A 15,055-nucleotide genomic window follows, 5' to 3' on the forward strand; every position below is an offset into this window, starting at 1 on the left:
AGAGCATCTTCTACAGCTGCATCACTGTCTGGTATGGCAGCACTACTGCTATGGACCGCAAGCACCTGCAGAGAGTGGTAAAGACTGCGGAGAAGATCATCAGGACTCCACTGCCCTTTCTGCAGAGCATTTACCACCACAGGGTGCATAGGAAAGCTGCCTCGATCCTCAAGGACCCCAGCCACCCCCAGCACAGACTGTTTGCCTCCCTACTCTCTGGTCAGAGGCTCAGAAGTGTGAAATGCAGGACCTCTAGACTGAAAAACGTTTTCTTTCCGACTGCCATCAGACTCCTAAACAGCTGACTCAGGATCTACCTCATGTAATTCCATCTGTACTGTTTACATACTCATTTTGCACTTGCATAATTGCACACTCACTGCTGAGTATTTACACTCCCCGGCTCCCATGTAGCATATATTCTCTCTGTATTATACTGTGTTGTTATTGTATTTTTATTTGCCTCCTTCACTTGCTGCTTTAAAGTGCCTTAGATTTGTAATTTTACTGCCTATTTAGATTTGTGTTTTTGCTCATCTGCTTTATATTTCACTTGTATTTTGTGGCATTCATGTGGACACCAAAGTAAGAATTTCATTGTACAGGGAAACACATTTCCTAACTGTGCATATGACAAATAAACACTTTGAGCTTTGACCTTGACCTTGATGTTTCGGAGCCCAAAACGTTTAATTCAGCCATAAAAACTACACTACCCAGCATGCAGAGCAATTTGCCAGCTTCACAGCAGCCCACTTTTGAGATGTCACAAGTTTTAGTGCTTTAACTCATTGTGGGTTTTGTTTTTCTGTTGTTTTGTGTCTGTGTGTTTAATTTTTTAATTTCACTCTACTCTTCTCTCCTCTCCATCTTCTGTCCTCAAGACAAAAGACTCTCCTTTCAACCACTCACACATTGTGCAACTTTTCTTCTCTCTTTGGTGAAGTTGCTAATATTAGGCAGAGCAAGTTCATTAGTGTAATTTAACATTGTCTGAAGTTGTTCCACTCTTGCTTTCTCTGCTTGGCAGCAAGCTAAGATCTGTCACCATGATGCATTTGCCATTAATGAGCTTGCCTTGTTTATGCTTTTACAGCAGCATGTGATAATTAAACTGCAGAGAGAAGTGTGAAATAATATCTTTGTGTATACTTTGCACCCTAATCATGTGGTGGAGTGTGCATAATTATGAAACATGCATGTGTGAGCAAGGGAAGATTGGTGTCATTCAAGTATTGGTATTTGAGAGTAATAAGTTGCATAAGTGTTCCTGACTATTTCATCAATGAAACTTTTATTAAAGCTGTATTTGTTTGTTTGTGTGTGGGTGGGTGGGGTGGGGGTGTTACTCATGTTGTTGGTATATAAATCTGTTTGCACACTCACATTGTGGGGACTCAACATCCTTATGGGTGCAAAAAGCAAAACCCGAAAATATAAATAATTACATTTTAGAGTTTGGTTTAAGGTTAATGTAATATCCCCTGAAGTGACGGAAACAGTCTGTGTGTATGTGTGTGTCAGTGTCACTCAGCCTTGATTAAGAGCACAGTGTGAGAGAAGATGATGCTATAGTTCCTCCCTAACTGGCTTTTCTCATAAATTCTCTGACAGCTCTGTAATTACAGCTTTATTATGAAGTGTGTGTTTGAGAGAGGGAGAGAGAGTGAGTGAGAATGAGTGTCATAGGTTTGATGCTTATGAAATAGGGATTCACTGAATACTGAGTGATATTTTAAATCTTTTGTTATGTAAAGGAGAATAAAGCAAACACTTATCAAAAACAGAGAAAGGAACAAAGGCAGTCATCCTCAGTGTCACAGCCTCATATGCAGCAAGTTTTCAGCTGACATCTCTGCTTCTCATCCATTCTGTTGATGTCAGCCTGCCGTGACAGTGACTTTGACATTTCAACTCCATTCAGTATATACGGAGACCCTCTCATGCTTCTTTCTGTGGGGTCTGTTTGTTTGGTAGTGCAATATCATTTGAGCCAATTGTAGGAGATGAAAACAAAACACATTTTATAAGAGCGAGGAGAAAGATTTAGACCTCTAATAACCAAATGTTTGTGTTTGTAAGTCGAGACCAAAAAAAGTTTTGAGTATAATAATTCTAAGAATTGTCTGTGAACCCAAAGCCTTCTATAATACCTTATTTCTTTATGTAACAAACCTCCATTAAATGTATTTCCACCGCAGGCACATTCTCTATGAAACAAGAACCTGTAACTCAGTTCTCCTACCAGCATTTCTACTGAAGGAACCATGATCTAATTTAGGCTCCAGGGAGAGAGTTTTATCCCCCAAAAGTCCCTGCTCAGAGGTAGTACTCCTGAAGGTTCAGGGACATTTGTAGTGTAACTTGGTCTTCCTGGACATCTGTTATGAATTTTTGGTGGAAAAGCATCTATTGTTGTTGTTATTATTAAAGACACCTCAACTGGGCCAGTTACACTGGGTGCCACATTGTGTGTTTTATTGTGAGTTGACCCCACATGCAGTCCTGGTGCTGGAAATAGTATCTTCTATTGCACCAGCTGTATTAATCCACTGTGAGAATATGTTCTATTTTTGTATATTCCCAACTTGTTTAGGATGATTTACTTTGTGTTTTTGAGAGCAAAGTTATCATTTCTCACAAATGCATTTTTCATGGACAGGAACAGAATCTTTTTTTTATCTCCCCTTCTGCCAGAGACTGTGATCTCATGTAAAAATTGATCACCAAAATTCTGTTTGAATAACCAGCCATTTGTGAGCAAATATGACTTGTTTATAAGCCTTACTCCTCCTCCTAACTTTGGACATCTTAAACAAACCAAACACAAAATTACAGTGAAGGCACACTGGGACATGATTGGTATTACAGAGGTGGGTAATTGAATATTTGCTAAATTACAATTTTTTTATTATCCATGTCCATAACATATCACAAATGAAAAAAAATTTATAAGCAATCAAAAAGCTCCTGCTGGAAGCACTAGTGTCAAAGAAATAAACACACACATTACATTGCACATACAGTGCCTTGCGAAAGTATTCGGCCCCCTTGAACTTTGCGACCTTTTGCCACATTTCAGGCTTCAAACATAAAGATATAAAACTGTAATTTTTTGTGAAGAATCAACAACAAATATGACTTGTTTATAAGCCTTACTCCTCCTCCTAACTTTGGACATCATAACCTCTAGAGTCCCTGCGTCCTCATATGAGGACCGCACAGCTTGGGTTTCCAAAGCTCAGGACTCTAGAGGTTAAACAAACCAAACACAAAATTACAGTGAAGGCACACTGGGACATGATTGGTATTACAGAGGTGGGTAATTGAATATTTGCTAAATTACAATTTTTTTATTATCCATGTCCATAACATATCACAAATGAAAAATTTTTTATAAGCAATCAACAAGCTCCTGCTGGAAGCACTAGTGTCAAAGAAATAAACACACACATTGCATTGCACATACATACATTCTGTCTTCACCTCTGGATGCCATTGACCTACAGTATATACACTCCATATCTCACTAGACTGATGTGCACATCCTAAAGGAATTTTTTTTTTTTTACTTTATACTTATCTGAAAACTTTGTAAAAACCAGCAAAAATATCAAAGGCCAATCCAAACAAAGCACCTTACTCTATGTGTATTATTGTTCTATTTTAAAATTGCAATTATTATTTTGGCAGAGTCTGTGCACCGCCACATGCAGCATTATGAAGTGGAGTACCTGCAGTTTGCCTTCCGCTGGATGAACAACCTCCTAATGAGAGAGCTACCACTACGCTGCACGATCAGACTATGGGACACCTACCAGGTACAAACACACACAGCCAAGCTACCGTTATTGTGCTTTTTGATATATGTCTATTGTTATGTCATTTTTATCTACGTGCATTTCTCTGTGTGAAATTGTAGAAACAGGGATGTTCTCTGCTAAAGAAAAAAAAGCAGGGTGATACAACATGTTTTTTACTAAATTAAAACATGGCAGTTCTCTCTATGGTACTTGTAATTATACAGAGCTTATGATGCAGCCTAACTATACTGCTCAGCCCTGTCATGCAGCCATGCTGCTGACAAATTTACACTGAGTTCTTAATTTAACATGAGTTAATTTGTCCAGTGTTAGCACAACACATATGGCGTGACATAGTGCTGCGTTGATATATAGTAGAAGTATGGGGATGCAAGGAAGGAATGGTTTAAAACTCAGAAGGAAAAAGTGTTTCTGGAGATTATATGTCAGTGGCCTCTTTCATGCACAAAACAGCGTTTTAGCTGGGTTATCTAAGGCTGTGGTTTCCTTTTCATTTTATTGCTGCTATGATCTTTTGTGTGCTTTGTAGTGTCTACTGTGTCAGGCGTTGCTCAAATGTGTATGTATATTTTCTGCTGTCATCTTGGCAAATGTCTGCAGCTGTCTCCCTGTGTTCTTTCTGCTCTTGTTCTCAACATCATCATCTTTGTATATTTTATTTTTAATGAAAACTGGTTTATGCATTGTAAAATTCTGTGTAAAACACTCATTCTGCAGTGTTCTATAAATACTATAGATAATTCCTCCACTCACATGTCACTACAGTTACAGCAGGATTATTGGAAACACATCTGATTTTCACAAAAGGTAGTCTTAAAAGTTTAAAGTTGAGACCCACCCCACTAGCTTATATTTGACAGTCACCTTTCAGAACAGCTGCCTTGAACTGGTAATAACAGAGGGATTATTAGGCAAGTGAAAAAACACTAGAAGGAAATATGTGCACGTTGAGCCAAATCATTAAGTGAAGGCTGATATGCCCACCTCAATAACTAAATGTAAGGGATCTTCATCATAGTTTTTGATATGTGTTTCTGTTAAAAAATGAATATTGGCTGATAAATCATTATTAGACTTTTTAAACACTCAAATATCAAAGTCGCTATGGCCCTTAAAAATTCTGTATGAGATGGGCTCCAGGTGAAACTCATGTTTGCGTGGAGTTGCTTAAATATATGTTTCTGCTTCAAGAAGAAAAACCAGTGTCTTTTGTGTCATGAGGCAGTGTTGGTGGTGAAAGAGTACAATGTGCGTTGGCATTTTGAGACCAAACACGGAGCTAAATATGCTAAATTTATCATCTTAACATGACAGACTGTTCAAAAAAGCTACAGCAAAAAATATAGTGACAGCAAGTTGTATTGTGGCTGAAGAAATCGCCCCGAGCTTTGAGGTGTTTTTCAGAGGGTGCATTTTTGAAGCAGTGCATGCTAAAGGTGTGTGAACAGGTGTGCCCTGACCAGATACAGACTTTTAAAAATGTCAGTTTGTCAAGAAACACCATTGCAGACTGAGGTAAGGAACTCGCAGGAAATCTGACAAAACAGCTGGCCGAAGAGACATGCAGTTCATTAGCTGCTGATGAAAGCACAGACAAGAGGGATACAGCACAGCTGTCTATTTTTATAAGAGGTGTAAAAGCGGACTTCTCTGTCACAGAGGAGCTCTTGAATGTAGCTGCCATGCATGGGACATCAACAGGGAGAGACATTTTTGAGGCGATGGAGAAATGCGTAAATAAAAATAAATTACCCTGGGAAAAGTTTATACAGTCAGACTTAACAGTCGTGGTCCTGCGTCATTGTTGGCTCCTGGAACAGATATGTCTGCATCTCTGCAGTTTGACTGCTTATGAGAACTGAGTTCCACACAATCAGTAAAATACATATGGTATCTAAGTACATAGGTATCTATTCTAGATCTACTGTTTACTCTTTGCAGTACGGAACGTATAATAATTGTACTGTGGGTCACTTGATGTTACTGTCCCTTGACAAACATTGTCCATACGATTTTTCCAATACAGTGGAACCTCGGTTTTCGTATGCCCTACTTTTTGTACGATTTGGTTTTCGACGACTTTTTTCGTCAAAATTTTGTCTTATTTTTCGTACATCCGCTCGTTTTTTTTTTTGTTGTTGTTGATATTTTTGGGTGTTTGGAATGAATTATTTGGATTACATTATTTCTTATGGGAAATATTGCTTCAGTTTTCGTACATTCAGTTTTTGTCGGACTTTTTCGAACGGATTAATCACGAAAACCGAGGTTCCACTGTATTCCCCTACAAATATTCAGAATCAGGTTGCACTTAAAAAAATCAGTATTTGTATTATACAAGAAAATTGCAATCCATGCTTCTCAAGTTATTATGCTATATATGATATTTATGTATAATGTATATAATGTTTGAGAATATTTCTTTAGTGGAGGTCATAATACCTTAGGCAATACCTTATGTGTCAAACTCAAGGCCTGCGGGCCACATCCGGCCCGCAAGATCATTTTATATATCTTTTTTTTAATGACCTGACTATATGAAGCGCTGATAACACACAAACTACAAATCCCATAATGCAACGCAGCAGCTGCCTTACCGACCGATAGGTTACCTGCGATCATTCCCACTTCAATTACGTCAGATCAATCAAGCATCTGTTGATGTATACAACCCTAATTTCAAGTCAAAGCTAGCCCCTAACAATGGCCAAGAGAAAAGGTGATTCTGAAAACAGAGCCTTTCAAAACCGGCAGGAGGCTGAGTATATGTTTACTGACATTGTCGGTAAACCTGTGTGTCTTATTTGTGGAGCTAATGTGGATGTAATTAAGGAATATAACCTAAGACGGCACTACGAGACAAAACATCAGGACAAGCTGAAAAACGTGAATGCAGAGCAGAAGCTACAGAAGGTAGAGGAGTTGAAGAGGAATCTGACATCACAGCAGACATTTTCACCAAAGTGGCAGGTGTTTGCAAATGTAAGCCTTAGCAGAAATACGGTTGCTGATTTTAAGTTCAAGTTTATTTATTTTGGAATAATGTTGTATCCTGTCTGTTTCGATTCATATTTATGTTCAAAAAACGTTTAGTTTTAGTCTGTTTAATAAATTTTATCCTGTTCGGCCTGCGACCTAAAGTGTGCTTTGAGTTTTGGCCCCCTGTACAATTGAGTTTGACACCCCCGCCTTAAGCCTACATAACTGATCCCTGTAAGTAAAACCTCTTCTTTTCTTAGTGACATAAAACTGCTATATTAACATACGCATGAACCTGTAAAAATGGATCCCGAACATCTTAAGTTCCTCCAGTTTTAATGCAGTCTCTCCACTGACATGACTTCATAAACCCACCTGCTGGTCAGCTATTCACATTGACTGGTAGCCATGGAATTTTATCCTAGTAAATAAATGATGCTACATCATTACAACAAAAGCTAATTCTCTATGCCTTTTTAGGGAGTTCTTTTTTTTATGCATTTTCTGTATATGCCTGGACATGAGATTTCAATTTGAACCAAAGTGGGTGGCATTTACAATACTCCAAATTATCTTGATAAAGTACATTAATACATAATTCACAAATTGAACAAATGCTGTGCTGGTATAATGGTCTCTATTATATGTGATGCTTGCATGGTGTCCATGGTGGCAAGCAGTAATTTTTCATCGTGCATTATCAGTTAATGCTCAGTGACCAATCTAATACCATTTTACAGAAAGAAGAAAAGAAATAAAATGGAAAGCGTATCCAGTGAGCAAACTATAGTCAGAGCCACAGTAAGAAATCTATGAAGGGAACAGAAAGTACTGCTTTTAAAATGCATTTACAGCATTGTAAATGACTTGTTCCACAGAAAAATGCATAACACCATGTCCTGACATTTAGTCACAATTTACTGTATTTCTCATTTCCTGAGCATGATTTACACCCTGACGTTAGCACTGCAGGGACACTGATAGATGAATTAATGTAATAAGGAAGCCTCAGTTTAAGTAGCAGACAGAAAACAACAAATATATATAACAGACAGTTCTGCAAAATCACAAATTACTATTAATGGTGACATTTTGAATGATAAATCATACTTTTTAAAAGAAATTGTATTATTCCTATTGTATCCATGCTTTACACAGTAAATATTTGGTTGATGGTTATAAAAAGTTAAGCCTTTCTTTTTGCTGTGCCCCATGGCACTTAAAAGACTTATGAAGTGTCCCCACGGTTAGCTTTTGAGGGATATCAAATGTATTTGGTACTGAGGTCATTAGAGCTTATAGAGCTTGCATTCCCTGCAGGAAGCCAAGAATGGTCACTGGGCTATGCCAGGGTTGTGTCTCGTCCCAGAATTTGCTTGTCACTGTCATGGACAGCTTCTTGAGGTGCAGCTGAGCTGTTGAGAGTGTCTCTCAATGGGGGTCTCAGATCTGTTTTCTGTTTTGCTGGCTTCTTCAGACCATGACCTTCTGTGCACTCTGGGGCAATTTTCAGTGTGTGTGAATCAGTGGAAATGAGCCTGAGCACCTCCAAGTCTGATGCCACAGTACTCTGCCTGAAAGTGGTAGATGGCTCCCTTCGAGTTGAAAGCAAGTCATTATCCCAAATGAAGGAGCCCAGTTATCTTGAGGTCTTGTTCACATGTAAGGGTAGGATGGAGCATGAGATCCACAGGAAAATCAGTACTTAAGACGCTGTACCAAAGATGCTGGTTTATCCATGTTCCAACCCTCACCCATGGTCATGAGCTTTGGGTAACAACACACAGACCTTCATGTGGAGGTGGGAATTCCTCATGTAGAACTGGAGAATGCAGCTTTGGAGGTGGGTGTATGGGCTAACTTGATGAGCCTGCTGCCACTGCTACCCATCAATTGCTATAGAATTCTCTAATTTAAGAATATTCACCAGGATAACAGACTGTATTTATCACAACTTAAGTAATATAACATTTAGACTCACTGCCACAATGATGATTGCCCTGGTTTGGTAGGGTAGCTGGAGTATACTGACATGAGTGTAACTAAGATTTATTCCTAAACATTGTAGATTTTGTATTGGTTTTAAACAAAATATCTCTGTAAGCACACATTACAGTCGACACTCATATGCCCATTGTCCACCTCTAACTCTAAAACAGAAACAAGGAATGAATGAGTAAATGGTGGTGTTGCTTTGTTGTGACTTGACAGCAACCCAAGTTCACATTGTATTTGTAATCCATCCTCTAAATATTTGATAGTTTGCATTGTCATTTGGATCCAAGTATCAAAACACACACATGCGCACTCCCTCCCACACCCTCCCGAACAACACACAAACACGCACTTTTTTTGGCAGGCTCTGTTGCAGTCCCTCACCTCCAGTCCTGCGCTGGTAGGGGAATTAGGCCATTTCCACTCATGAAATTTTCAGCGGTGCTGACAGCAAGGCGCAAAGCTGTTCTCATCTCTACTATTCTGCTCTCTTCAATTGTCTGTTTTTAAAACATTTTTTTTCACTTTTTCACTTTTTTTCCACACTTTTGCCATGTCCTCTCTACTACCCCTCTTTCTTCTTAACTCATCCCAAATAGATTTTTCTATCCGTTTTTTTTTTCATCTGTGTCCCTGCTTCATGCTCTTCTTCATCATACTTACCTTAAGCCATGCTTATGAAAGACAGTCCACAGCACAGAACAGGTAAAGATTTTAATTGTTTTAAATGGGTGTGCTGCTCTGAACAGCCATAGAATGCGATTTCTACTAAGCAGCATACTAGTAAGTACTGTATGTTGGTGCTATTGAAACACGCCCTACTTACTATAGTGACATATGTCCTTTAACATAAGTTTGTCACTCACCACAGAAAGAACAATGTTGGCCTTGTGGGGACAATAAAGCCGAGACTGTTTGGGTCTCCCACAAATGCAAATAATAAACAGAAAGACCTTGCCTTTTGCCACTGAGCCTGTGTGTGTGTTCCAGGGGAGATTTTAACCTGAGTGTTGTAATGTCTCCGCTGTGGCCTTCTCTCTACAGTGTGACCATCTGTTCAGTAGCTTGATCCAGCACAAGACAGCTCTTGCTTTGTCTCTCTAAGTCTACCATCCTCTCTTTCTCTCCTTGTCTCCCTGTCTTTCTACTGCAGTCTCTTCTTGATATTTGTCTTTTATTTTTCTTTCTTTTTTTCTTTTGTGCTAATACTTTGCTATTGAGCTCAAGAAAAGGAAGACAGAAAAATACAGAATGGAGAAATGATTTAGATAGAAACACAAATACACACACTTCTCCTCACTGGCAGACAGACAGAAGGACAGACAGACAGGGATCAAATTATCCCTGTTGCATGGAGCATGAAATTAGCAAGTAGCTTGGTGTGGAAACATTAGCATGGCTGTTAAAGTGATACCGCGACATTTTCAGGTTCTGAAATGTGTTTCCTTTTCCATATGGATGGTTAAATTTCTCAAGCAGGGAGCTGTTTAGCGTTGTTAGTGACCATGCTTAAAACCATTGTGTAAGATGTGATCATATGTGTCAATTCCTGGTCGAAAATTATTGTAATTTCATGCAACAAGAGTTAGAAGATTAGCTATGACTGAGATTAAAGAGCACAGACACAGACTATTGCTTCGATGTTCTTAGTAATAGAGCTTTTACCTCAGACAGTGGTTAAAAGTTACTAAGTACATTTACTGAAGGACAGTTTTATATATACTTGTATCTCCATGTTATGCCACTTTATATTTCTATTCTACTAAACTCCCTTGTGAAATATTGTACTTTTTAGAGTTTAACCAATTAGTCAAGTAGTTAAACAGCAGGAAATTAATAAATGTTACTTCACATTGAAATCAAACCCAAAATATGTACATATAATCAGCATATACATGCAGACAACCAAGTAGATCAGTCTGATCTACAAAATTATTAAATTAAATACAAAATGAGTCATATGCATAAGAAAACATGAAAATTTTCAGTCTGCTTTTGAACGCAGTTAATGTTGCAGCACATCAGATACAATCTGGCAAGATATTCCAGTGGCTGCGGCCACAAAAACTGAAGGCCACTTCCAAAGCTTTCGTTTTAACACTCAGAACAATTACAAAGCCTAAACCAGAAAACCTATGAGTTCAGATAGGCTCACACTGAATGAGCAGGTTTGAGAGGTACTTTGGAGCAAATCTGTCAAGGGCTTTAGAGACAATGAGTAAAATTTGACAGTCAGTTCTGAAATTAACTGGTATCCAATGCCAAGATCTGAGAACAGGTGTGATCAGGTCAAATTTGTTCTTTCTCATTAGGCTTCTGGCAGTAGCATTTTGTATTAGCTGTAGTCTGCCCACAAACTTTTTAGGTAGACCAGTGAGGAGGGCATTGCAGTAGTCACACCAACAGGATATAAATGCATTTATAAGTTTTTATAAAGTAGTTAAACCTAGCTCCACCTCAGTAAGCTACAACAGTTAAAATGCTGTATATTTATGAACAATCTAATAGTAATGTATTAATCTGGGGCCATTTACTTATAGTACTTAAACTGCATTTACAATGTGTAAAGTATTATTATTAATATTAAGTAAAAATCTCAGTGCAGGACTTGTGATTGAGTACTTTGTTGTGTTTATACTGTTACTTAAGTAAAGAATATTCCAGCATTGACCTCATTATATATTCTTATGTAACCCCAGTTAAGTTTGATTTAAATATCATTTTCCTTTCATTATCGATCTTACCAGAGAGTGTAATTTTCTGTGTACATTTTTACATGCTATAGTTTGCTGTCTTTTACAGTATGTCCTTACATAATGATTATTATCAGCTGGTTGACTTCAGCACCTTATCATTTGTATTTTTATGTCAACTGTCTCAAATATATGAAATAAAGTAAAAGCCAGTGAAAGAAACATATTTGTTTAAAACCTAATTATTTTGAATGCTGATAAAGGATTAAAAGCTCTTACCAATATAGCAGTTTATATATTTACAGACATATTTGTTACCCTGCTATTGCTACTAATCAGGTGCTAAAAAAAAAACACTAAAATGTTGCATGACCTTCTATATCTACCAAGCAGATTCATTCTTTTTTTGCAGTGTTAGTGCCATAGAGAGGAAGGAACAAGAAGTAAAGAGCTGTTCTTCTTTCACTGAATGAAATGCAGCCATTAGGAGAAGGAAAAGTAACCTTTCTAAATACACTGATTCATTCAGACTTTCATACCTTTTAGATTGCTTTGGTTGTGCCAAAGTCAGTTATCAGCTTATACAAAGGTTATGCACACTTTTCCATGAATATGGATTAAACACTTACCAAATGAATAAGAGAGAGACCATCCTGGAGGGAAGTGGCCTTTCCCTCTTTTCCTGCTTCTTTGTCTTATCTCTGTAGTCACTCCAAACAATAATACAAGCCCCTGAGCATGCACATACACTGAGTCTTACTGTCCTCCAATTTTCTCTCTATGCGTTCCCTTGTATACATACAGTATATGTTATGTTCATTCATGTACTTTACATACTCACCCACACAGTATAGACACCTGAAAATAGCTTGTATTCCAATGCTTTTCTTCCAAATTCAGGATGCACATAGACAAATGTCATAGTGAGAATTCAGCACATTGAAGAAGCACACACAGGAAGAAAAGACAATGTTTAAGTAACTTGATTTCAAAATGTATTTGGTGCCATTCCTCTGAAACCCTTTTTCTTTGACAAGTCTCCTTCCTTGCTTTTTAAATAGATTTCACAATTGTCTGAATCTTGTCATTAGCTTGTATTTGTTCTGTGAGATCTTACATTATAATTTAGAATTCAGAATGAATGTTCCTTGCCATTTAGTGTTTACGTTCATCCTGCAGTTACATACTGTACCTATATTGCACACACTATTTTAGCTACCCTTAATGATGCCCATACTTGTATTGTATAGCATGTAGCAGTTAATATAGTCTGTTGCTAGCCCTACCATAGTCCTGTTCATAAACATATAATATGGATTGTACGTTTGGCACTTGAGTGTCCATGGTTCAAAATAGTCTCTCTGTGTAATTGTTACACATTTATATCTGCGTATTAATCAACTTACAACACCTTGAAGCACTATCACCTTTTCACCTTGTCTGGAATGGTTTCATTGGAGTATTGAGTTGGTCCCTTCTCAAGACAGTTTGTTTTGGAGGGATGAGACTGGTCAAACGTTCAAAACAGCAGTTTAAAGACACTGTGACATTGCTCTCACTCATACTCTCCTCATACTTGTACTCCTCTGTTCAACTTTAGCTTCTCCCCTCACCCCCTGGTTTGAGCTGCCCCTTACTTCTTTCTCTTCTCCCTACCAACTCCCCTTCTCATACTCCCATCACTCTTTCTCCCCCACTACTCCGTCCCCCTGCTTTTTCCCTACTTTGATCAGCAGCGCTTGTCACTTAAAGTCTCGTCTGTCTCAGCCAATATGGCCACCCTGACACAAGAGGTGTGGAGGACTAAGTATAACAATGGAGAAAGCAAAGAGATAGAGACAAGTTTAACCTTAACTCCCATGACAAACTTTATTTTGCAAATCATAATGATGAGAAAGCCTTGAGCTGAAGTAGCTGCAGTGGATGGATAGGGCAGGATGCAGAGAGGGAAGGTGTGTCAGAGTGAGAAATGGGGAGTAGAAGTGGGGAACAAGCGTTATAGGAATTGAGACAGGCTGAAAGATGTTAAAGTTCCAAGCTGTAACATTTATTTTCATTTACTAAAAATAGAATTTGTGTGTGAAAAGGTTTATATGTAGGACTACATACTAAAAGTGACAACAACTACCAGTTATTTCCATTGTCACTAAACTGGTCATTATTTTTGCTATGTAATTGCCTATGAATTTCCTACACATTTTTATAGTCAGTTTTTGTCTTAAAATTACTGTGACTGTGTTTATAAGTAGGGCTAAAAAAACATCATCCAGTTCCCTTCTATTTTTTTTATTACAACCCAGTGCACCACGTGTAACCCAAAGGCCATTTAAAAGTATTTTATTTCACCGCCCAAAAATTAATTTGCTATCATTACGAGAAAAAGAGTTTTCACCCTCAACATATGCATTAGCATATGTTGAGCCATAACTGTGGGATTTACTGCAGTAATTAACAGAAACTGCCTTCTGCTGTGTAACTGCTGTGAAACTGTTATTACTGTCCACTCAAAAGTTACGACTGTCCACTCATGAGAAGTTAACTCAAAGACATTTTCTTGCATTAACAATATTTTTGCTGAGCAGAGCCCCATTGATATACATACTAAATGTGACATCAGGCTCCAAATGGGTCTAGAAAAGGATCTTATAGTTATTTTCTCTTGCAGAAATGTATTTTCAAGCAGAAATTTTTATTTTCCGGTATGCACTGTTCTAAACTAGCAGTTGTGTTGTAGCCAGTCAGAATGCAGGCACGTAACTTGTTGCACCCTAATATGATTTGACAATTGTCTTCTTAAATTTAGTAGCTTGTAAACAGTAGCTTCTGTTATGTTTACATAGATGTGATTAAGCATTAAACAGAACTGTGTAAAATCAGGCCACAATAGGTTCAAAACTGCTACTGCAGAAAGGGGTTAAGCAATCAGTTGTATTAAAAACTGTGTTACAGTGCTTATCTCCAGCCAGTACAGCCGAACTCAGATGTACAGAATGTATACAAATATACAACGTAAAACGTGGCACATTCTCAACTTTATCTAGATCCACTTTTGCCTCATAAATGGCTTAAATGAAGTGTACACACACATAAATTTTGATTCTGCATACCAATCTCAATATATAATGTTCCTTTTATTTTCTTTTAGAGGTCTGTGGCTTTACCATAAAGGTGTGTTGCAACATTGCTATGATTGCAGATGCAGTGGCACCTCAGAAATGTTAGTTTGTCATATAAATTACTGAGTATTACTAAACTGTGAGCATGTATTATTATTATTATCATTCCTATTTTTTCTTGTTTATTTTGCCGTCTTTCAGCTGGCATAGAGAGAGTCATATATACTGTCATTAGTTAATCTACCGTTCTGGCTGCAACCAATGGAGTTAGTATGTTAAGTTAATGATGCCTAACTATGGAAAGAAGTTGTTTTTGATAAAGATGAATAATTTCTGTGAAATATTCCTCAGAGTCATATTAAAGAGAGTGAGAAGAATGTGTGACAGACATTTGTGAAATGAGACTGAAGGAAGTAACAGACTATGATAACAGAAAATAGAGAAAAGG

General features: G+C 37.8%; 1 protein-coding gene across 5 annotated transcripts in view; it reads left to right on the top strand.

Annotated features, from left to right (window-relative positions):
• The window catches only part of tbc1d22a (TBC1 domain family, member 22a), a 185,689-nt gene that overhangs the window by 142,163 nt on the left and 28,471 nt on the right, over positions 1 to 15,055 (top strand). For all 5 annotated transcript variants that reach the window (XM_020601293.1, XM_020601292.1, XM_020601295.1 and 2 more), the window contains one exon: positions 3,694 to 3,821. In XM_020601293.1, the coding sequence (XP_020456949.1) occupies positions 3,694 to 3,821 (128 nt within the window). The remainder of the gene's footprint in view (positions 1 to 3,693; positions 3,822 to 15,055) is intronic.

Source organism: Monopterus albus, unplaced genomic scaffold (assembly GCF_001952655.1).
Source record: "Monopterus albus unplaced genomic scaffold, M_albus_1.0 scaffold51.1, whole genome shotgun sequence".
Classification (NCBI taxonomy): Eukaryota; Metazoa; Chordata; class Actinopteri; order Synbranchiformes; family Synbranchidae; genus Monopterus; species Monopterus albus.